Source organism: Leptodactylus fuscus, chromosome 2, assembly GCF_031893055.1.
Source record: "Leptodactylus fuscus isolate aLepFus1 chromosome 2, aLepFus1.hap2, whole genome shotgun sequence".
In the NCBI taxonomy this organism is placed as follows: domain Eukaryota; kingdom Metazoa; phylum Chordata; class Amphibia; order Anura; family Leptodactylidae; genus Leptodactylus; species Leptodactylus fuscus.
The window spans coordinates 229,287,701-229,313,455 of NC_134266.1; the positions used below are offsets into that span (position 1 = coordinate 229,287,701).

Below are 25,755 nucleotides of genomic sequence, written 5' to 3' on the forward strand. Positions count from 1 at the left end.
GGTAGTGCGTGACTCAAATTCCTTCTTTGATGTTCGTGGAATCCTTGTGCCATGCAATGCTCCCTCAGGCCCTGCATTACACATAACATAGTAAAAAGTATTATTGCTGCTTTTTGGAGTTGTATAATCTTACGGTCACGGATAGGGTTCACATGTTATCTACCTATCTAATATTAATGGCCTATCCTTAGAACGGCTAGTACCCCAGCAGATCAGCTGTTCTGGGACTGGTAATGACTACATTGTGGGAGCAACGCAACTTGCTCACTATATGTGTAGCAGCAGGTTTATGTCCTACAGACTTCAATGGTAGACTTATGCAGCACCTGAACCCACAGCTACACGGCGAGTGAACAGCGTGGATCATGCAACATTACCGACAGCCAGGACATTCGCAGGTCTAAAATTGATAGTCTTTCCTAAATGCCCCCACACAATTTAATGCCCCTTAATATCCCTGCACAAGAAAATGACTCCCACCATTTCTCCCACACAGTATAATGGCTCCCATCGGTTCCCCAGAATGTAGTGGCCTCTCTCAGAGCCACCATACAGGGTAATGGCCTCCATCAGTGCTCCCGCACAGGATAATGTCCTCCATCCATGTGCCCACACAGTATAATGGCCCCAGTCAGTGCCACCACATAGTTTAATGACCTCTCTCAGTGCCATAACACAGGATATGGGCTCCAATAATGTCTTAACATGGGAATGGTCCACATCAGGGTCCCCAGCGTTTAGTGGCCTCTCTCAGTACCACCACAAAGGATAATGCCCCCTGTCAGTGTTAGAAATAGACCTGGGACCTCTACAGTTGTGACTATGAGGTTGCCAGTCTTTCCTTAATACTTTCTGTTTTATGTGTGTTCCCCTTTTAGAACTGCTTTTACCTACGGTGCGCCGAGGTTACTGTGCTTTCTCCATGGCTGCTACCTCTGGTTGAAGGAACTGCAAAGTCTAACTCCACCACTAGGGGCTCTGGTGAAAATGTACGGACCCTGGACTTGGCTCTGTTGTGGTATATTGTGTTTGAAAGCGCTTAGACCATAGTTTCTAGTTGAACCTGGTTTCTGGAACTAATCTTGTTAATCTGAGTTTTGAACTGTATTTGTTCATAAAAGCCACCAGATAGTTTAATGGCATCTCTCAGTGCCACAACACAGTACAACGGGCTTCAGTAATGTCTGCACACAGAATAATGGTCCCATCAGTGTCCCCACACAGAATAATGATCCCATCAGTGTCCCCACACAAAATAATGGTCCCATCAGTGTCCCCACACAGAATAATGGTCCCATCAGTGTCCCCACACAGAATAATGGTCCCATCAGTGTCCCCACACAGAATAATGGTCCCATCAGTGTCCCCACACAGAATAATGGTCCCATCAGTGTCCCCACACAAAGTAATGGTCCCATCAGTGTCCCCACACAGAATAATGGTCCCATCAGTGTCCCCACACAGAATAATGGTCCCATCAGTGTCCCCACACAGAATAATGGTCCCATCAGTGTCCTCACACAGAATAATGGTCCCATCAGTGTCCCCACACAGAATAATGGTCCCATCAGTGTCCCCACACAGAATAATGGTCCTATCAGTGTCCCCACACAGAATAATGGTCTCATCAGTGTCCCCACTCAAAATAATGGTTCCATCAGTGTCCCCACACAGAATAATGGTCCCATCAGTGTCCTCACACAGAATAATGGTCCCATCAGTGTCCCCACACAGAATAATGGTCCCATCAGTGTCCCCACACAGAATAATGGTCCCATTAGTGTCCCCACACAGAATAATGGTCCTATCAGTGTCCCCACACAGAATAATGGTCCCAGTCAGTGCCAACACTCAGGATAGTGGCTCCAGTGTCCTCCAGTGTCTTTACTAAGCAGTATATACACATTGCAGTCTACATGAACTGCCGTCTGCATTCACTCCTTTCTCTAGTCCTCTGTCCCTTTCCATTGTGGAGATCTGCAAAGCAATGAGGTTTCTTTCTGTGAGTTGGGGGCCGGGTGTAGTGGGGAAACCTGTCTTAGATGTAACTCTTCTGCAGCTAACTACACACTACTCCTAACATTCCCAAACCGGCTAAAGGGGGAGTCATTGCTACAAGTTAACTCCTCCCACCTTCTAGAACATACTGAGCAAATGCCACTCCCATATACACAGAATGACGCAACAAAAGGGGAATAGCTTAGGTCCGATTCACATATGCGTTCGGGTTTATGTTCAGGGAGTCCGCCTGGGGACCCCCCAAACAGAAACCTATACGCAAAGAAAAGCGACAGCAGGGGGTAAGACGAACTGCCATCATAGTCTTCCCCCACAATCCTACCTTCTCACTACTTCCTGCAAGCAGCACTTTTCTCTCCGCATGTTCCGTGCGGAAACTGAACGGAAACCACACGGACCCCATTATAATCTATAGGGTCCGAATATTTTCTCTTACAGAAGAAGAGACGTGCCTTTAGATGAGCGTCATGCTTTATTGTCATTTTTGGGTCATATAATAAGCATCTGAACTGAAATATGTTTTGAGAGTGAATTCAACTTCAAGCTGAAAACCCACAACCTCCCCAAAAGCAAGAAAAATAAGTAGGACTAGCAAGGAACTAGCGATTTATAATGGCAGTTTTCTTTACTCACATCTTGCTTGGATTTTTGCTATTTTTTAATAGATAGTTCTATATGAAACATGTTGTACTGTTTTATTTCATGTAACCTTGTATACTGTATACGGAATACGTGTATTTTATATAGTTGTTTGAGCCATTTCTAATCATTTTACTCCTACTCTCCATTCATAGAATACACCTTTTCTAGTGATAGTATCAAATTAATAACCGAGCAATTTCTATGCATTGATATCTCTTTGATGTAGCCAATATTTCATATTAGGAACTTTTTAGGATGACTGGTAGGCCCTCAGCTTCTGTTCAGTTGTTGAGATGATCTTCACTGCTGCGCGCCTCTTTTCTGTCGATGCACTGGAGATGCCAGCAGATCCACTTGAAATACCACCGCCATAGCCAGATGCACTTGAAATACCACCTCCATATCCAGAGGAGAAGCCACTACCACCACCAGATGCTGAGTTCACAACAGCTGTAAGGAGAATTGGGAGTTTTTATTGGATTCTTAAATTTGATGGACATTTTATTTGGTTAGCCTATCCTTAAAATAGGTCAGCGACATCAGATTGATGGATTGGCCTGCAAAAGCAGATGGCTCTGTATGTTGTGCAGTGGCTGTATTGCACTATTGCAGTTCAGTTCTCACTCATGTGAATAGGAGCTGTTTTGCAATAACGTTTATGGGGTTCATCAACCACAAACTACTATTATATTTTAAATTCTCTTCGGATCCCAGAGTATAATAAGTGGAGATCCAAGGGAGTTGACAACAACAGCATGACAAAAATCTATACTCACCTGTTGTGGGCATCTGGTGGTCAATCTGCATCCTCTTCTGACCTTTTCCAGTTTCCTGAGTGATGTCATGCCATCATGATGTTTACATGTCACCCAGAAGACCGGAAGAGGATGCAGAGGGGCTGGTAAACGATGGGTGGATGCCCAGGAGAGGTGAGTATAGGTGTTTGTTATGTTGCCGTACTACCCCTTGGCCTCCATTTATCATACTCTGGGATCTAAAGAGACCCCAGCATATAATGACAAGCCTTCCAATTTATCTCAAATTGAATCTTGTACAGCTTTCCCATCTCTATATATTATAGTATACTAAGTCTAACATAGTGTAGATTTAATGAGAGGCAAATTAACTACTTATATAGATAGTAAAGAATATTTAGTAGAGTATCAAGATGTAATACTTACAGACATTGACTTGATTAGTAATTTCTCCTGATATTCTGTAGGGAAAAAATATATTTATGATTATTACATTACACATATTACATTTAGGTTCTTCCTTCTAAATAAGGTTATGTTCAAACAATATTGCAGAAACATAACTTACCTGCCCTCCTCTCCCTCCAGCAGTTTCCTGTAGGTGGCAATTTCAATATCCAAAGACAACTTGACATTCAGCAGCTCCTGGTATTCGCGGAGTTGACGGGCCATCTCTTGTTTCATTCTTTGCAGTGCGCCCTCCATCTCAGCCTGCTTAGCCCTGGCATCACCTACAGCCACTTCTCCTCGCTGCTCGGATTCTCCGATGGATACTTCAAGCTTGGCAATCTAGAAACATGATAGCAATTGATACATCACTACATACATCCAAGGGTACGCTTGTTTTAATATAAAATGGGGACAAGCAAATAAGCATTTTCTTTGACATAGTTTCACATTTGTATAAATAATAGGGAACCTTACCTGTTTTTTAATATTTTCTATTTCAGCTCTAAGTCTCTGGATTGCTCTGGTGAGGTCTGAAATCTCGTTCCTGCTGTTCTTCAGCTCATCTCCCTGCTGGCCGGCTGCATTCTGCAACTGCTGGAACTGTTGGAAAAAAGGAAAAATGTCTGCAATTCTTCATTGATAGATTCCCTTAATATATAACATGTTATGAAATGTAAATTGAGAGTCTTAAAAGCAGGGAATGCAGTAAATGTATGCCACTTCCTAAAAGGGTTGTACTATCAATGACAGGTCCATACCCAGCTTATCTTTCTGACAACCCCATTGAGATGAATAGAGAGATTGCTAATCCATGTTGGCGCTCTAGAGATCTGTTCTCATGATCACAGGTTTAGGCCCCTTGCAGACGACTGTGGTGTGGGTGTGTGCTATCCGTGTATTTCACACTAACCTATTCTTTACTATGACCGTGGTTTTCATGATCCCGTGCGTGGGCCACATCAGATAGGACAGATCCTCCTATTCCTGTCCTATTTTGCGGCCTGTGTTTCCCTGACTCCTATTCATTTAAGGAAAGGAGCCACGGAAGCATGGCCCGTGAGCGGGTGGCCCACGGGGACATCTCCGTGTCCCCTGTATGCAGCCCATGCTTTTAATTTACGGCAGGCTTTAGGCCTTAGACTTATCCTGCTGAAATGTTATGGTTAGGCCTGCATTGCTCTAATGTGAACGAGGGGCCCTATTAGTGTATTCTAGACATTTTACTTAATGATAGGCCATCAAATAAAGATGAATAGGGCCCTGACAGCGGGGCCCCCAGATAACCAGCTATTTGAAGGGGTTACAGTTTAGCTCTGCAGCCTCTGCAGCACTTACCACCCAATGATATACAAATTGTCCTCATCGTTGGTCTTTGATTTTAGTAACATAATAAATAGATATTTTCTAACCTTATTCTTGTAGGCATCTTCTGCTTCAGCTCTGCTCTTGGCAGCCAGTTCCTCATATTGAGCCTTCACTTCAGCGATGATGTCGTCAAGTTTCAGGGACCTATTGTTATCCATGGATAGAATGACAGAGGTGTCGGACACTTGTTGACTAATATCTCCAAGCTCCTGCAAATAACAGAATAGAGAGAAATGTTGGGAAACCAACTATTTTATTGTCATATTTATTTTGCCTCTCCTGTAAATGTATTATTTCTATATAATAAGGAGTGTGAGTGTTCTTTACCACACTTGGTTACCTGTTCATACAGAGCTTTCAGGAAGGCGATCTCGTCATTCAGTGCATTTAATTTAGCTTCCAGCTCTACCTTGAGTACAAAAGCTCCATCAACATCCTAGGAATTAAGAAGACAGCAAAACTGAGTGAAATGTAAATGCTGCAAATTCTACATATCATAGAAATAATGGTTTCCATACACTCATTGTATAATACAGTATATATTCTATATTTCTTTTTGTGCTTTTCGCAGTTGGTCAGATGCTCCCCGTCCACTGTATCAGCTTTTGGTGCCGGGAAGCTGCTGGAACAACTGATCTATGTGGAATCCAGGTACCAGACCTGCACAGATCACATACTGATGACTTATCCTATGGATAAATCATCAGTATGAAAAGCTTACATAGGGAAGGGAAACTCCTTTAGGCCGGGGCCCCACGGGACGGAAACGCTGCAGGTAAAGTCGCGGCGTTTTATAGTATGGGCAAAGTGGATGGGATTCTAGTGAATCACAAGCCCACTTTGCGGTTAAAACATGCTGCAATTTCCAAAACCAGCGCAGTTTTGGAAATCGCAGCATGCCAATTATACCTACGGAAATGCTGGTGGTTTCCCCATAGGAATAATTGTAACAGAAGGAAAACTCTGTAAACTTTAGTTTTTTAGCGCTGCGGGAAGAACCGTGATGTGTTGCCGTTGGTCATCCTGTGGGTCCTTAGCCTTAGGGTGAGGCCCCATGTTGTAGAAAAGCAGCTTTTTTTGTTGCAGATTTTTTTGCATTTTTTTGAAGCCAAAGCCAGGAGTGGACTGATCAGAAGGGAGAAACACAAGCTCTTCCTATATATTCCCATTTCTTTTGTAGCCATTGTTGACTTTGGCTCCAAAAACCACAACAAGAAAAGCCGTGTTTTCACAATGTGGGGCCTTAGCCTAAATAATATTACTGTATATTCCCATTCATTTAATTACATATTCATTTAGTTGCATATACCTGTATCTGTAAGAGATTGATAATATGTAATATAATCACAGTAATGCTCTTGTGACCCAGCGAGAAGGGTACGGTGTTGTAAACACAACTGCATTACATGCAAATACATCACTGTGTTGTCCTGTAGACATCATCAGTTCTCTTAAATGTTCTATTTTTTAGGCAGTGCCCGAAATGCCTAGGGACAGGTTCTAAGGTCAGCAGATAATATCTCTGGGTCTGTTTGCTCATGTGAATATAAGATTAGCCTGAAATTATCCTACAAAAGCAATTATGTCAATTAACAATGACAAGCCACTATTAATATACAGCATAATATGTTTTAAAGGGAACCTGTCACCGTGAAAAAGCTGTCTTATCCGCAGGTAGCATGTTATAGAGCAGGGGGGGCTGAGAAGAAAGATATATAATTTTGTGAGAAAAGATTTAGTATTACTTGTCATTGAGGAGTAATGGAGTCCAGTGGGCGGTCCTAACAGTCATTGACAGCTATCTCTGTATGTGAAATAATAAAGAGAAGGCTGTCAATTATGGTTAGGACCACCCACTGGACTCAACTACTCCTTATAAACATAGAGTGAACAGAGAAATAAATGGATAATGACAGGTTTTACTGAATCTTTTCCTACATAAGGCCTCATTCACATCTGCGTTGGTATTGCATTCAGGGAAGTCCGCATGGGGACAACCCCGAACAGAATACCGAACGCATTTGCAAGCGCTGTGCAGTAAAAGCACACGGACCGCATAGACTATAATGGGGTCCATGTGCTTGCCGCCAGATCTCCGCAGCGCGCGGCGAACACACGGAACCCATTATAGTCTATCGGGACCGTGTGCTTTCACTGCACACCACTTTCAAACGTGTTTGGTAGTCCATTCGGGGGATCCCCATGTGGACTCCCCGGAACGGAATACCAACGCAGATGTGAATGAGGGGTAATTGTACAGCTCCTCCTGTTCTATAACATGCTGTGTGGAGATTGGATTCTATCTTCATGGTGAGAGGTTCCCTTAAATGCAAATTGTTACCAAGGATAGCTTGCCACACCATTCTTACCTTTTTGAGCAGTACAAATTCATTCTCTGCTGAAGCTCTATGATCAATTTCTCCTTCATACCTAGTGGGAAATAATTTATATCAGTTGTGTTACTTATATAAGTCATAAAATAGCACAATTTCTAACTTGGAATCGATGGCTAATATAATCATAACATATTGTCCACTCCATGTGGGGAGCCCTAAAAGACTTTTTTATGTCAGCGCTTTACAGTCACTACAAGGAGGATGGGATTCTAGTGAATCCCAACCCTACCTTGCAGAAAAATACGCCCAGCGGACACCATCACAGTTTTGGACATCACAGCATGTAAATTATACCTATGGACACTGGCGGTTTCCCTATAAGTATAATGGAAACAGAAAGTCTGCAAAAGAAAAAAGCAAAATGTGTTGCTGTCGCTGTTTTTCCCACAGCGTTTTTTTTGCTTTTGGGGCCTTAGCCTTAAAGACAATGCCTTCAAGCCTGCAAATGATTGTTTTCTCTCTTTTTTGCAGAACAATAAAATCACGGGTGACCATGGTTCTCCAATATGAGAACCGTGGAGCTAAATAGAATACAGGACATAACTGAAGGTAGATTTCCACTTGCGCTAATTTAATATCCATTGCTCTCATCTGTCAAAGGACAGCAATGGACATTAAATGACAGATACAGACGGAGCCCCCTCCCTCTGGTGTCCGTCTGCATTCACACCAATGTAAACATCGTGACAAGTCAGAACCAGTCACAAAAGTAAACAAACATGATGAAAGACAGCATCTGCCATGTGGTTTACATTAGAGTCAATAGGAATGGACAAAGATGGAGGGGTCTCTGTCTGTGTCCATTACTCTACTACAGTTAATGTCCATTGCTGTCATCCTATGATGGATGACAGCAATGGACATTAATAAAGGTAGTGCGAACAGAGCCTTAAACTTTCTGATCCTGAAGTCCCTTGAAGGTGTCTTAGAAACTTACCTGCGTTTAAACTCTTCAACTCGATTTTGTTCATTAAGTAGGTCTGACTCAAGACGACCTCTGTTGCTTAGTATGTTGTCCAGCTGGCTCCTCAGATTATTAATGTATGCATTAAAGAGAGGCTCAATGTTATTTCTTGAACTTGCTTGCCCCTGCCCTCCTTGTTCTTGCAACAGGCTCCATTTCGTCTCAAGAACTTTATTCTGCTGCTCTAGGAATCGAACCTATGGAAACATAACATATATAGCTTGGAAAAAGTAAGTCACATACATTGCATGACAGATAATATATCAATAAACACATGCACATATACATATGGTGATATTCAGTATTAGGTTTCAGAAGCATAATGAATGTTCTAGCAGTATAATACAATAGAATTTGCTATATGTTGGATTGATGACATCATTATCAATGATGTTATAAGGTAGAATATGATAAATATTGTACCTTGTCAATGAATGAAGCAAATTTGTTATTTAGGGTCTTAATCTGTTCTCTTTCTTCTTTCTTGATCACTGAAATGTTTGGGTCAATTTCTAAGTTGAGTGGAGCTAGGAGATGTTGGTTGAAAGTCACATTTGTAATGCCTGGAGATGGTGCGGCAGCTCCAGCACCACCAAATCCTCTGCTTGCACCTAAGCCACCAAATCCCAGACCAGCACCAGATATCTTACTGCTGCCACCACCCAGGTTAAGAAGACTTCTGCTACCAAAGCCACCACTTTGTGCAGAATGTAGACCCACGCCACCACCACCACCACCACGCTGAGCAGATGAGCTGATGCTGATCCTACTGCCGCCTCCTACAGAGCTTGAGCTAAAGCCTTTGGAAGATGCTCCATATGAGCTTGTAAAGCGTTGACTCCGCATTGTAGACGCAGATGGTTCAGTACAACAGACAAGATATGATAGGGACAAGTTCGGCAGGTGAACAGGTGTATGGTCTTTACTTCTCTTTTATTTATATCTTTTAAAAAAATCTGGGCTTGGTCACTTTTTGAGACAGATCAATTTACATTTTGGTCTTCGCCTTGTAGAAATATGTTGTTTTTGACTTGCTAAACATACTTGAAAGCAAGTATGTAGTTTTGCTTAAAGGCGTCTGAATTAATGCCGCTATAAACTTACATAATTTACAGTCTGTAAAAATGAATAAATCTAATTGCTCAAGAGACACATGACTTTCTTTGTAGCTTGTACCAATATATTCTGGTTAATTAACTGGATACTTCATACCAGACATCTTTCTAAAAGCATTGTTGTCTGAATAGTTAGATATGCAGGTGTTCTTAGTGTAGGCTTCCTCCACCTGGGGCAAATATTCACATTGTTACATACCCAGACCATACCAGAGTTGCTCCAAGTTCCCACCAGAATATATGATATGATGGTCCATTTCTAGAGATGCCATCTGAAAACACGACTCATCTGCAAATAAAGAATCTGGAGAAGTACTATCGCAAAATCTTGATAATATTCACCATGACCAATCTAGTATTATGGACTGCATTATATTTATATCCATGTTTTTGCTGGATTATTTATTCTATGTGAAATGTCCTTTGATAAAAAATCATCTAAGGGTAAGTTCAGATGGAGATTTTTGGTGAGGATTTTGAGGCCATATCCACCTCAAAATCCTGACCAAAAAGACAGCTCCTATTGAAATTAATGGGAGCCGTTCAGGTCTTTTTTCCGGGAGCCGAGTTGTTCCGGCCCCTAGAAAAAGAAGCGATATGCTCATTCTTCAGGCCGTTTCACCTCGCGATTTGGCCTGAAGACACTCCCTCCTCCGGACTAGGCCCATTCATTGGGCCTAATCTGGAGCGGAGTGCGCAGCTGGATACAAGTGCAGTGCACCGGCTTTTAGTTGCGGCTACTCGTATTCTGGTCTGGAACCTGAGGCGGCCTCTGCTTCAGGTTCCAGACGAAAGAACTCAGTCTGAACTAACCCTAAGCCTAAGGTCCACGTTGTGGAAACTGAACCTTTTTGTTTGCTGCGGTAGTGGACTAGGTAGAAGGTAGAAGTATAGAAGAAGGAGTAGAAGAAGATCTTCCTACTTATTTTCCATTTCTTATATAGCCACTCTTGGTTTTGGCTCAGAATACCACAACAAAGTCTGCAACAAAAAAAGCTGCATTTCAGCAACGTGGGGCCTTAGCCTAAGGCTGGATCTCTCTACATCTACTTCTCACCCTGACATTTACATGTCGACTAGACTCAGATGAATGGGGTCTGGTCTAGTGCCTCAGTTTCTGTGGCTCAATATTCCATGAAAATTATGGAACGATTTAGCATGAAGCTTTCATTTTTTCCTGTGCTGATCTCTGCCTCTCATTTCAAACAATAGCAAATTCTGGACAGAATTTGGAGCTGATTTTGAGGTTGCCTTAGGGCTAGTTAACACGGCGGCAAGGAGGCGGATTTTGACATTGGATTTCGCCTCAAAATCTGCCTCCATACAATGGTGGTCTATGGAGACCACTAGCGTTCTTTTTTCCACGAGCGGCATGTTGCTATGGAAATCTATTGGGGTAAGTACACATAGAGTTTTTGCATATGAATTTTTGACGTGGACTCTGTCACAATATCTGCTTCAAAAAACACCTCCCAACTCTCCCATTCATTTCAGTGACAGTCAGTAACAGATTCACTGGGAGTCAGCTAAAGGAAAAAAAAGAGCGTCAGGATTTATCTTCTGGTGGAATCCTTGTAAAGCCCATTATAATCAATGGGTGACAGAAAAAAACCTTAAGCAACTCTCATTCATTTCAATAAGCTTTGCAAGGTAGAATCCCCCTGAAAATAAATCCTGAAATAATCAGCTAAAGAAAAAAATCTGCAGATTTTGAGGAAGATTCTGCCTCAAAATCTACCTGCAAAAAAAAAAAAAAAAAAAAATGTGTGTGAACTTATCCTTATAAGATTCTTTCTGTCATTGATGCTTATTGAATGCCGCAGCAGTTGTCCTATGAGAACATAAATGTGCGGAAATGTGTATAGAGCAATTTTGCAAGTATTGGAATATTTTGCATGAGAAAAATCAATGCCATCTAGATCTTGTTGTGTAACAATGTAGCTGGAGGGGCGCAGAGGTTGTAGTTACACCCAAAAATGCTTAAGGGTTCTGCAAAATATGAGAAGGGCAGTTCTATATGTAGGCATTATAAAGCAGTGGTGACATTTCTATATAGAGTCTATATAGTACAAACTCATTGCATGTGATGTTGTCTTGTCCCTGACTGTGACTATCTTGAGTGATTTATGAGTCTTAGCGTTGGTAATTGACTATGATAAGATCTAATAACAACATTACATACTTCAGGGCTATTATCAGACATTTCTTATGTGCAAGCTAGGCGTGGTAGATAAGTCATGCATAGTCAATTTTCAATATGAGTTTTCACATTCTATAACTGGCTCACAAGAACCGAGAAAACTCCTTCCCATATTCTTTGTTCAAGCATCATGGCCATCACAATTTGGCTCTTGTCAATAACATGCAGATTCTTATGCATGCTCAATGTTCTTGGATCCAAGATATCAACTTAAAGGAATCTTATCATTCAGAAGTAATTTTTTTGTCCCTAACACGTCGGAATAGCCTTAAGAAAGGCTATTCTTCTCCTAACTTCAGATGTCTTCTCCACGCCGCCGTTCCATAGAAATACCGGTTTTCACCAGTATGCAAATAAGTTCTCTCACAGCACTGCGGGTGGGCCCCAGCGCGCAAACTGCACTGGGGGCATCCCCAATGCTGTCAGAGAACTCTCCAGCACCGCCTCCATCTTCTTCAGGAATTTCGTCTTCCCGTGTCTTCTTCCGGCGCAGTCTTTGAAACTTGTGGGACTCGGCACTCATGCAGAGTCGACTACGCATGCCGACAGACCACAAGAAAATGGGCACTTACTTACTGTGTATGCACAGTCGGCTCTGTCCGAGGCCCGAGTCCTACAAGTTTCAAAGCCTGCGCCGGAAGAAGACACAGAAAGACGACATTCCTGAAGAAGATGGAGGCAACACTGGAGAGTTCTCTGGCAGCATTGGGGCTACCCCCAGTGCTGTTTGAGTGCTGGGGCCCGCCCCCAGTGCTGCGAGAGAACTCATTTGCATACCAGCGAAACCCGGTATTTCTTCGGAACGTCTAAAGGTAGGAGATGGATAGCCTTTCTTAAGGCTATTCCAACATGTTAGGGACAAAAAATTACTTCTGAATGATAGGATCCCTTTAATAACATCCGCTTGTATATCCATCAAGATAAAAGACAAAGAATATAAATATATACAGTATCATTTTTTATATCAATATCTATATTAATTTACACTAGGTTCACACCTGCATTGGGGTTTCTGTTCTTCGAGTCCCCAGGGCACCCGAAAAACAGAAACCCTTTCCAATTAAAAAACAGTTATCAGCGGAAACCTGTGGACCTCATAGACTATAATGAGGTCTGTTGGATTTCCACCCAGTTTCCACCTGAAAAATGCAGAAAGAAAAGTCCTCTCCACCCAGTTTTGACCCATTTTTCAAGCAGAATGGGGATTAAAATCTCTGAACGGTTACTGAACGCAGTTGTGAACGTAACCTTACATTTTCAGATGCCATTGTGGAAATTGTTGTAATACAAATATCATCTTATAGTTTTCCTTAATGGACAAGGAGATGACCAGTACTTGGTAACTATAGATTGGTCAAGATTTTGGTCATCTGGACAAATTTGTAAATAAAAATCCAGAGGAAATTAAAGAAATATAGAAACTGATTATAATGGTTTTAGAAGAATTTTCAACTGTAACATAAGATGTAACTATAAAGTTGGCCATATGAGAGTACAGCCTAAAGTTATCTAAACTATATAATAGGCTTAAAGGGGTTGTTCAGGATAAACTATGAATTAACCCCTAAACTACCCCCCCCCCCCATTAACTTCTAAATTACTTCTATTAAAAAAAATAGATAATTACGCATATCCCTAGGGCAGTCATGTGACCACCCCAGGGACACTTTCTGATAATCCGGTGACATTCTGTTTCACCGCTTCTGAAACCAAACGTCACCAGTACTCAAACTCCCCAACACTATCAATACTCACGTGTCTTCCTGTGTCCTGGAACGACTCCTCCTCTCCTGAAGCGCTTGCGCAGTCTGGAGGTGACTGCAAGACAAGCACAGTAGAGATGGCACTTCATCTTTACTGCACAGGTCTCATAAATACTTCCGGGCTGTGCGCAGCGACTCTAGCTGGTGCACAGTGAAGAAGAAAGGAGGGGTCGTCTCCCAAATCAGAAGCTAGGTAAGTATAATGCGATGGGACGAGGGGGTTTGGCTTAGTTATTTGAGAAGGGCTAGCAGTGGACAGGATAGCTTAGCTTAGCGTAGCTAAGGAGACAGTGAAGGGGGTGTAATGGAGTGAGAGAGGGGGGAGCAATGACAGGAAAGTAGTTGGTTTTAGTTGGTTGGTTTGGGGTAATTTGGAACCTGTGGTCCTATTGCGTCCATCGTGTGTCTGTCGTTATAAAACTGAAATAGATGTGCAGGACTTTTTCCTCTGCCGATCTTAAGGAAAATTCTGTGATGCAGACTCCAGTGCAGATCTGAAAATAGCCATAGAGTAGGGGACAGGAAAATCAGATGACACACACTGCTGAACATTCAATACAGCAGGCAGTGGTAGTATAGTGAGGGATGCCTGTGGGAATTCCTGACTTAGGCCGGGGGCCCACATGGCATAAACATTTTACAGTCACTACAAAATGGATAAAATATATATCCTTGTACCGTGTTAGCCAGTGGATATGAAATGAAAGAAATTTTCTGAGAGAAGTCCTCAGTAGTTGATACCTTTTTTAATGGCTAACTCAAAAAGTTTTTTGATGAAGTATCGAGCTTTTGGGACTATAGATGTCCCTTCATCAGGATGGTATAACACAATGTCTGAAGGTAGGCATGTATATATACAGAGAAATGGAGTGTTAGATGCAAAATAGATGGAAAACAGAACATAAACAGTTTTAAAAAAAACACATATATATCAGTTCGCAGGAAAGTTCTCTGGGTTTATGGCTTCTTTGGTCAGTGACGTGGTGTCTAGTGGTTATAAAAGGCCATAAAACCCTGGGCCCTGTTTAAACCTTGTTGGAGAGTGCGAAAGGTCTTCATAAGTTTAAATTCCCATATGAGGCGATCTTTTCTGTCTCTGAAATTCCCCCTTAGTACCAGGATCTTCATATCCTGGGTCATATTATGATTTTGATTACAGAAGTGTTCTGGCATCGGGAGGTCCATTCTTTGCTCTCTAATCGTATGTCTGTGTGAGTTCATCCTCATCCTAAGTGACTGTCCTGTCTCACCTACATACAGGCCCTCAGGACACTTAGGAGGAGTCTATAAGAATACACAGGAGTCTATAAGAATACACACAGAGCAAAAGCTATACCTAACAAACGGGACCATCACTCACACTCAGATTTGGAAACACCGAACTGTGTGATCAATCTCTCTACTTATGAACCCACTGAAGCAGAATTTGGGGTACTCTCCAGGGGACTCTCATTTTGTCCGTCAAAAACCGTGGACAAAATAGAACTGTGCAGTGACATGGAGGATTTTTTCAGGAGACTGCGCCTGAGGGAATATTTTCATGACACGGATGACACAGAGGGAACCCAATCTACTCATACAGAGGGTCCAACCTTTGTAAAAAAGGAGACATCTGATTGGACTCCTCCCAATGGACGCAATATCCATCTTGATAATTACATAGACTGTTTTAGACACATGGTCAAATCAACTATACTGGATACAAATAAAGCACTGCCATCTAACATCAGTGCCTAGGAAAGAAGGGCCATAAAATCTCTGAGAAATAATAACGACATCATCATTAAACCAGCGGACAAGGGTGGCGCTATAGTCATAATGAACACATCAGACTACATACAGGAAGCACACAGACAACTGAATGACACACACTACTACTCCAAGTTGGATTCAGACCCCACAGTGGAATACTCCAAAAAACTAAAAACGGTGATCTCCGGTCTATCTGATGGAGCCAAATGCCTAAGCAGCCTCATACCAGCAAGTCCAAGGACAGGGACTTTTTATATGCTTCCAAAACTGCACAAACCTGGGAACCCAGGGAGACCGATCATCTCATGTGTTGGGACTCTTACTGAACAGATCTCTGGATGGGTGGAGGGCATCCTCAAACCCTTAGTGAAAGATACAGCCAGCTACCTACAGGATACTACAGACCTATTAAATAAACTATCCACTATAGGTCCCCTTCCAGATGGAACCATCCTGGCCACCATGGATGTAGAATCCTTGTACTCCAACATCCCACACCAGGATGGTGTAAACGCCTGCCAGTTTTTCATGGAAAGACAAGGTATGAATGCTGAAGCTGTGGTGAAACTCACAAAATTCATCCTCACCCACAATTACTTCTCTTTTGGTGACTGCATCTACCTACAGCAGACTGGCACCGCAATGGGGAGCAGAATGGCGCCACAGTACGCTAATCTCTTCATGGCCAAGCTTGAGAGTGACTTCCTCTCCACCTGCACCACCAGGCCTCTGGCCTACTACCGATTCATTGACGATATCCTAATCATTTGGACTGGGTCTGAACAACAGCTGAAAACCTTCCATGAACAATTCAACCAGTTCCATCCCACCATCAACCTGACGCTCAATCACTCCTTCTCAGAAATAAACTTCCTAGACACAGTCATCAAGATACAGGACAACAAAATTGAGACATCACTGTATCGGAAGCCGATTGACCGCCCTACCTACCTAAGATGGGATAGCTTTCATCCGAAACACATAAAGAAATCCATTGTCTACAGCCAAGCCATCAGATACCATCGCATATGTTCAGACCCGGTGGACAGAGACAAGCACATTGGGGGCCTCAAAAACACATTCTTGAGGCAGGGTTACCATCCAAGAACAATTGATAACCAAATCACCAGGGCCACCAGAATATCAAGATCGGAGTTATTAAAATACAATACCAAACAGGAGAACACTCGGGTGCCCCTGGTGGTCATATATAACGCCCACCTGGAGACGCTGAGAGGAATTACACGCAAATTACATCCACTACTGCAAAAAGACAACCATCTAAAATCCATATTTCCAGAACCCCCTCTCCTGTGTTACAGACAGCCACCAAACCTCAGGAATATGATTATTAGCAGCTCACTGTCACCTCCAACTAACAAAGGAACATTTCCATGTGGACAGAAGAGGTGCAAAACCTGCCCGCACATACTGACTACGGACAAAATAAAGATCCCGAACTCTGATCGACACTACAAGATCCCAGGTAACTTCACCTGCAGCACACCTAATGTAGTGTATTTGATATTGTGTACTAAGTGTCCTGAGGGCCTGTATGTAGGTGAGACAGGACAGTCACTTAGGATGAGGATGAACTCACACAGACATACGATTAGAGAGCAAAGAATGGACCTCCCGGTGCCAGAACACTTCTGTAATCAAAATCATAATATGACCCAGGATATGAAGATCCTGGTACTAAGGGGGAATTTCAGAGACAGAAAAGATCGCCTCATATGGGAATTTAAACTTATGAAGACCTTTCGCACTCTCCAACAAGGTTTAAACAGGGCCCAGGGTTTTATGGCCTGTTATAACCACTAGACACCACGTCACTGACCAAAGAAGCCATAAACCCAGAGAACTTTCCTGCGAACTGATATATATGTGTTTTTTTTTAAAACTGTTTATGTTCTGTTTTCCATCTATTTTGCATCTAACACTCCATTTCTCTGTATATATATATGCCTACCTTCAGACATTGTGTTATACCATCCTGATGAAGGGACCTCTATAGTCCCGAAAGCTCGATATGTCATCAAAAAACTTTTTGAGTTAGCCATTAAAAAAGGTATCAACTACTGAGGACTTCTCTCAGAAAATTTCTTTCATTACAAAATGGATGGCATTCTAGTTAATTCCTTTACCATGGTGTCACAAACCCAACTCCTAGCCCTAGCTACTTAGCATAGTAATATATAAATATTAACATTAATAAAAACACAACAACTTTATTTGTGAATAAAATAAGGCTGCAATGTTTGTTAAAGGTTACATAAAATTTAAATAATAAATCAATAAATCAATCAATCCATAAAATAATTAATCAAATAAATAATCAAATATAGTAAACTCAACCAAATCAACGTAACCATAACCAAAATAATCCGATTTTCATCGGTATGCAAATGAGTTTTCTCGCAGCACTGGGGGTGTACCCAATGCTGCCATAGAACTCTCCAGCACTGCCTCCATCTTCTTCAGGAACGGGCCTTCTTTGCGTCTTCTTCCGGTGGTAGCTTCAAACTTCTAGGCCTTGGGCAGCCGACTGCGCCTGCCAGACAGTCACTAGAAAATGGCCACTTACAATACTGTGTAAGCGGGCATTTTCTTGTGGCCGGTGGGCATGCGCAGTCAGCTTTGCTCTAGACCTGAGGCATACAAGTTTGAAGCCTCTGCCGGAAGAAGACGCGAAGAAGACCCATTCTTGAAGATGGAGGCGGCGCTGGAGAGTTCTCTCACAGCAGTGGGGACACCCCCAGTGCTGTTTGAGCGCTGGGGCCCACCCCCAATGCTGCGAGAGAACTCATTTGCATACTTACGAAAACCGGATTATATATCGAACAGCGGAGCGAGGAAGACATCTAAAGGTAGGAGAAGAATAGCCTTTCTTAAGACTATTCCTACGTGTTAGACAGAAAAAAATGAGTTTTAATGATAGGATCCCTTTAACTATTAGAGTTTGTCTCTGAAGGTAAAGTTCCCTGATTTAAGGCAAGATTAGTTTCATACGGAAGCTTGCAAAGGTGTGACGGTTGCTGTCACATTTACTCCATTGGTTAAATAAATCACATTCAGAACATTAATGTCTTTATCATCTGTGCTAAAGAAGACAGTGAGACATTTTGACATTAAGATAGCCTTTACAAATAGTGACATTGTCAAGGAATTGTACATGTCCCAGCCTGAAGGTTATATTAAAAAGGGAAGACAACCTTGTTTGCAAGCTGCAAATATTTCTTTATGGCCTAAAGCAATCGGCAAAAACCTGGAATACAAAGATGAACAAGGCTCAAAGTAAGTCAAGCTGATCCATGTTTATACACAAAATGAGCAGCTCAGTGGCGGATCCAGGGTTTGCGGGGCCCTGGGCAATTGACTTTGGCGGGGCCCTACTTACTGGGGGTCTCGCACTTCTAACCTGTACTTCCCAACTGTTGAAGACTAGAAAGAGGGAACAAAACGTGCGGCGCGCGCCGCAGCAAATTAGGCCCTGCCCACTTTTATGTTGACTCCACCCATTCTCATTCAATTCTCATGTGATTCCACACAGTATAATCCTCCTACAGTCACCCGTAAATTATATCTCCCCCCATTTTCATATACACCCTTCATCTACCCCTAGTTTCATGTCCCCCCCTCTATCTCTGTCCCCAGTTTCATGCCATTCTCCCCCTTTATCTGCCCACAGTTTCATTTCCCCCCGTCTCTGCCCCAGTGTTATGCCGTTCTGCCGTTCTCCCCCCTTCATCTGCCCCAGTGTCATGCCGTTCTCCCCCCTTCATCTGCCCCAGTGTCATGCCGTTCTCCCCCTTCATCTGCCCCAGTGTCATGCCGTTCTCCCCCCTCCATCTGCCCCAGTGTCATGCCATTCTCCCCCCTCCATCTGCCCCAGTGTCATGCTGTTCTTCCCCCCTTCATCTGCCCCAGTGCCATGCCATTCTCCCCCCTCCATCTGCCCTAGTGTCATTCTGTTCTTCCCCCCTTCATCTGCCCCAGTGTCATGCCATTCTCCCCCCTCCAACTGCCCCAGTGTCATGCTGTTCTTCCCCCCTTCATCTGCCCCAGTGTCATGCCATTCTCCCCCCTCCATCTGCCCCAGTGTCATGCTGTTCTCTCCCCCTCTTCATCTGCCCCAGTGTCATGCCATTCTCCCCCCTCCATCTGCCCCAGTGTCATGCTGTTCTTCCCCCCTTCATCTGCCCCAGTGCCATGCCATTCTCCCCCCTCCATCTGCCCTAGTGTCATTCTGTTCTTCCCCCCTTCATCTGCCCCAGTGTCATGCCATTCTCCCCCTCCATCTGCCCCAGTGTCATACTGTTCTTCCCCCCTCCATCTGCCCTAGTGTCATGCCGTTCTCCCCCCTCCATCTGCCCCAGTGTCATGCTGTTCTCTCCCCCTCTATCTGCCCCAGTGTCATGCCATTCTCCCCCCCTCCATCTGCCCCAGTGTCATGCTGTTCTTCCCCCCTCCATCTGCCCCAGTGTCATGCCGTTCTCACGTTCTCACACACACACACACACACACACACACACACACACACACTCACCATTCCTCGTTCCCTCGCAGCTCTCTCCCTCATACAGATATTGTAGCCGCGATGTGATGACGTCATCACATCGCGGCTACAAATGCCGGAGGCCGGAGCTCAGCGTTAAAGTAGGAGCTGAGCTGTGACAGCTCCAGCTTTAAACGCCTATGCATTCGGCTCATCGGCGTCCTACCGCCGATGAGCCGAATACATAAGCGTTTAAAGCGGGAGCTGTGAGCTCAGCTCCTGCTTTAACGCCGAGCTCAGTTGGAGTCGGGACATGCCGACCGGGACCATTTTGTTAGGTCCCGGCCGCGCCGCGGGGCCCCGGGCGGTTGCCCGGCTCGCCCGGCCCTGGATCCGCCCCTGGAGCAGCTGAGAAGTGGATAAACATTCTGTATAGGTCATGTCATTACAGATGACCAAAAAGACACAGAAATGTGCAATTTAGGTAAAATTTTCAACCAACATGGAGACAAAGACATTTGATTGTATTATCCGGGAAGTAGATAGGGTTTATCTTCTCAAACACTGTCTTAACATGACCACAGTCTGGAATAGTGATGGACAAATCTCAAAAGATTTAATTCTGGCGTACTGAAACATGAGAGATGCACCAGAATCATTAAAGGGGTTGTCCCATCACAAGGATCCTATCTATACTGCTTGTTAATGTGGATGTAAGACTTTTCCTAAATACATTGCTTCAGCAAAACTGCTTTGTTTGTCCACTATCTTACTTTATTCAATTCATTGTTGACTTATTTGCTCAAAAGTCAAGTGATGTGTCTGCTGCTCTCAGGGGGGAGGGAGGAGGGGCTAAGTGCACGGGAGCGAGCCTGTGTTTCTAGCTATTCCTGTGTCTACACCATGTGACCTAGCTTCCTGCTTTCAGATAGGGGAGAGGAGCTGCTTTCTTTTCTTCTGTTCTCCCCAGTGGCGGATCCAGGGTTTGCGGGGCTCTGGGCAATTGACTTTGGCGGGGCCCTGCGCGCAGCGCGCCACAGCAAATTAGGCCCCGCCCACTTTTATGTTGACTCCGCCCATTCTCATTCATTTTTCATGTGATTCCACACAGTATAATCCTCCTACAGTCACCCGTAAATTATATCTCCCCCCCATTTTCATATACACCCTTCATCTACCCCTAGTTTCATGTCCCCCCCTCTATCTCTGTCCCCAGTTTCATGCCATTCTCCCCCTTTATCTGCCCACAGTTTCATTTCCCCCCGTCTCTGCCCCAGTGTTATGCCGTTCTGCCGTTCTCCCCCCTTCATCTGCCCCAGTGTCATGCTGTTCTCCCCCCCTCTATCTGCCCCAGTGTCATGCCGTTCTCCCTCCGTTCATCTGCCCCAGCGTCATACTGTTCTCACACACACTCACCTTCCCTCCCTCAACTCCCCCGCAGCTCTCTCCCTCATACACATATTGTAGGCGCGATGTGACATCATCACATCGCGACTAAAAATGCTGGAGCTCAGCGTTAAAACAGGAGCTGAGCTGTGACACCTCCTGCTTTAAACGCCTATGTATTCAGTTGAAATCGGGACATGCTGACCCAGGGCCGGCTCCAGGTTTTTATGGGCCCTTGGGCGACAGAGCCTCAGTGGGCCCCCTTGTAAAGGAGGCGGGGGAGTCGAGACACTGTGCGTCACAGATGAAGCGAGTGACGTCATGCAGGAGTGTGGCGTCACCAACGCCATACCTCCTAATTTATAATGAGTAGAAAGAGGGGTAAAATGTGCGGCGCGCTCTGCTTGGCTCCACCCACTTTTATGTTGATTCCACCCATTCTCATTCATTTATCATGTGCTCCCACACAGTATAATCCTCCTACAGTCACCCGTAAATTATATGCCCCCCCTCCATCTCTCCCCCAGTTTCATATACACCCTTCCTCTGTCCCCAGTTTCATGTCCCCCCCTCCATCTCTGTCCCCAGTTTCATCACGTTCTCCCCCTTCATCTGCCCACAGATTAATGTCCCCCGTCTCTGCCCCAGTGTCATGCCGTTCTCCCCTCCCCTTCATTTGCCCCCCAGTTTCATTGGGCCCCCTCCATCTCTGTCCCCAGTTTCATGCCGTTCTCTCCCCACCCCCTTCATCTTCCCCAGTGTCATGCTGTTCCCCCCTCCCCTTCATTTGCCCCCCAGTTTCATGGGCCCCCTTCATTATGTTCCACCTTAATATTTAATACAAAACAAACACTTACACTCACCTTCTATCACTCACCTTCCATCGTTCCCCCGACGCTCCTCTCTCTCACTCCAGTCACATACGCGATGCAGGAGCTGTGACCTCAGCTCCTGCTTAGCTACGGCCCGGCTTGCGTGTGTAGGCGCGATGTGATGACGTCATCGCGCCTACACACGCAAGCCGGGCCGGAGCTTTAAAGCAAGAGCTGAGGTCACAGCTCCTGCTTTAATCGCGTATGTATTCTAGCTCATCGGCGGACGGACGCCGATGAGCTGAAATCGTGACAGGCAAGTGCCGGGGGGCCCCCAGAGGCTTTGTGGGCCCCGGCACTTGCCCGACTGCCGAGCTGACCGGGACCATTTTGTTAGGGCCGGGCCGCGGGGCCCTGCTAAGCGCGGGGCCCCGGGCGGTTGCCCGGTTCGCCCGGCCCTGGATCCGCCCCTGGTTCTCCCAGTTATTAGGCTAGCTAATTCAATTGTGTTCATTATGGCAGAGACAGGCAGTCTCTGTATGTAATACAGAAAGGAGTTGCTCCTGCCTGTACTTCATAGTCCAATATTGTGCATATAGTGTTGTTTGAGGACCTTTCATGACATCACAGGCCCTTCAGCCCCCCCCCATAGGATCACGCTATGCGGTGGATGGAGCTACATGCTAATTCGGGGGCGGAGCTAAATGGCAGGTTGCATATGAAACCCCGCCCACCAAATGACGTAAGAAGCCAGGAAGAAAGAAGATTTTACAGCAGCGAAGACTGGTGAGTAGGCAACGTGGGAATACCCCTTTAAGTGCCCAGAGCTTGGGCCTCTTTATACTTCAGTATCATCTTGCTCCATTGGGGGAATAGATTAAGACTAACATACGGAAAACCAATCTTGATAAATTCTCCCTATTGTGTCTATGGAACATGCTCCATAGACACAAGAAGTGAGTAATTTAGGTTTAGAATTTAAGATTTTTAGGATTTTTTTTCAAATATACAGTGGGTACGGAAAGTATTAAGACCCCTTTATATTTTTCACTCTTTGTTTCATAGCGGCGATTTGCTAAAATCAAAAAAGTTCATTTTATTTCTCATTAATGTACACTCAGCACCCCATCTTGACAGAAAAAAACAGAAATGTAGATATTTTTGCAAATTTATTAAAAAAGAAAAACTGAACTATCACATGGTAATAAGTATTCAGACCCTTTGCTCAGTATTGAGTATTTGCACCCTTTTGAGCTAGTACAGAATTTTTAGCCCAGACTTACATTCAGGTTCTTCTTCCTTCCTATCTTTGCATTGGCTCAGGGCATTCTGTATAAGGTTACTTTCATACATTAATAATATTGCTGGAATGTAACTTGCCAGCCCTCCTCTCCCTCCAGCAATGTCTTCTAGGTGGCAATTTCAATTCCAAAGACAGTTTAATGTTCAGCAGCTTCTGGTATTCTTTAAGCTGACGAGCCATCTCTTGTTGACTTTTAACACAATTTTGAAATTTTCTGAAAAAAAAAGTGGAAACTTTACCTGTATTTTTACATTTTTCTTTCTGTTCTTCAGCTCAATTCCATTTTGCAACTGCTCAAAGTGTTGATAAAAACAACAATCTAATAAGAGTTAAAAAAAAAAATGTTTGCCATTAAAAAAGGTATCAACTACTGAGGACTCTCAATTTTTACATGAAAAAAATTTATTTATACAATTCCCTAATATATTAAGCTTGTCAAAGCTAATATCCCTTGAACACGCCCAAGTGCATTTCCAATAAAGGGGCGAGTTTGTAGCTGATGCAGTTGGATGACACTCATGTCCAGGGGTGAACCTACCTTTTTCGCCGCCCGAGGCGGACGACAGAAAACCACCCCCCACCCACCCCCGGAGTAGGGGGCGGAGCGGAGGGGGCGGGGAAGAGGGAAAGGGGGTGGGGTGGAGTGAAGGGGGCATGGCGGAGCGGCGTTAGCAGGCAGAGAGCAAGCAGGGAGAGGACCTGCTCTCTGCCTGAGCGTCAGGGGAGGCCGGTGGAGCAGCGCTGCGTCCACAGGGCCTTCCCAATCCACTGCTCGATGACAGTGACGCTAAGCCAGTCCAGGACAGCTTGTCCTGGACTGGCTTAGGTAAGCAAAAATGCCACATGATGGCACAATCGGACATGAGCATGGAGCCTTAATCTACAGTCAGGAGCAGGGGGGCCCACTAGTCTGTCCCAAAAGTGCCTGAAGCAATAATCAAAACTTTAATTATGGATTATGGTTTAGTCACAAACTCATCCCAAATCGTGAAAATCCCAAACACTACAGGATTTCACATATCTGACAGATTTATTCTTGATGTCAATATAAGGAAGACAAAAAGAAAATTACATTTGTGAACATGAAACTGGATTGGGTCTGAGACACCTCTACCTGATGCCATTGATTAGATCTGACATTGCCAATGGATATGCCCAATGATGCCACTGTCATCTATTATTTTCCATACTGTACTGCTCCTCTTCTTGCTTCTACTACCTCTGCACAGCCAGACTTCTCCTGCCTTGCCTGTCATGTTTCATTCCGGTGCTGCTGCTTCAAATACCCCGACACAACTTCTATATTGTACTGCTGCTGTTGCATCCATTACTATCCTTTTTGCCACTACTACTACATATCTCCTACATATCTCCTGCATTGTCCATAATGTAAAGGTAGAGTATCTTCAGTTATGGATGAAGCTGGCACACACCACATTTCTTTATAGATTGCTGCTTCATAGAGTAACATCCCTGCCTCTTCGGACCTCCGCACCATCCTCCGGCCCATGCTACGACATAGGAGGCGTGTCCATATATAATCCTCTGCTCCTTTTGTGATAGCACAGCTGAGAATTCGGTGCAGTGTGTTAGCTCAGCCAGTCCTATTTGTCCTCTGGTTCCTATGGAGTTAACTTTTGTGTGCAGATGATTGACAGTCTATCTGCCAATCAAACCCGGGGCAGGTTTTGAACTTCCTTTAACTGGCCATCAGTCCACACATGTTTGCTGGCTATTGTGACTTTGTCTTTGCTAAGCATGTCTTTTTGCTCTTTATTGTATTTACCGACCTCTGCTTTTTGGGTTTTGGCTACTCTTTTGGATTGTGATTTGGTATTGCTTTATCTCTTTGGCTATCTCTCTGGCTTTGACCCTTAGCTTGATGTATTGTGTTTATGTTTACGCTTATCTAGAGAAGGCACTGTCGCCCAGTTGTCCTTAACATTAGGACAATTGAGGCAAGTTGGCAGGGACAGGGGCTGGGTTGAGTTTAGGACTCACTGACTCTGTCTTTCCCTTCCTCCCAGGTTTCAGCAGCAGCCACTGAGAAATTGCTCAACTGGCAATTCCCTAACACATAGAGTGGACAACGAAGTAGAGACTGTCTTAAGACCAGACAGCCAGGAATAGAAGTGTTGGATGATCAGTGAGCTGAAAATGACTGTTTTTATTATTTTATACCATTGTAACTGGACATTGACATTCATTATCTGGACAACCCCAGTAATATTGTTTCTAAAGCTGCTCCAAAATATATCCATACAAGAAAATGGTGACACCAGTCTTTGTTTATAAGGTCATGTTGATTATGTGGCTACAACAGTCAAGTAAACTT

General features: G+C 44.1%; 1 protein-coding gene across 1 annotated transcript; it reads right to left on the bottom strand.

Moving 5' to 3' along the window:
• Positions 1-2,761: 2,761 nt before the first annotated feature.
• Positions 2,762-9,489, bottom strand: LOC142195757 (keratin, type II cytoskeletal cochleal-like). The gene is made up of 9 exons (XM_075265774.1): positions 9,015-9,489; positions 8,565-8,788; positions 7,601-7,661; positions 5,572-5,667; positions 5,276-5,440; positions 4,341-4,466; positions 3,985-4,205; positions 3,843-3,877; positions 2,762-3,111 (listed from the first exon to the last, which is right to left on the bottom strand). Exons 1-9 carry the CDS (start codon positions 9,435-9,437, stop codon positions 2,912-2,914), a joined length of 1,551 nt encoding a protein of 516 aa, XP_075121875.1. The 5' UTR covers positions 9,438-9,489; the 3' UTR covers positions 2,762-2,911.
• Positions 9,490-25,755: the final 16,266 nt, after the last annotated feature.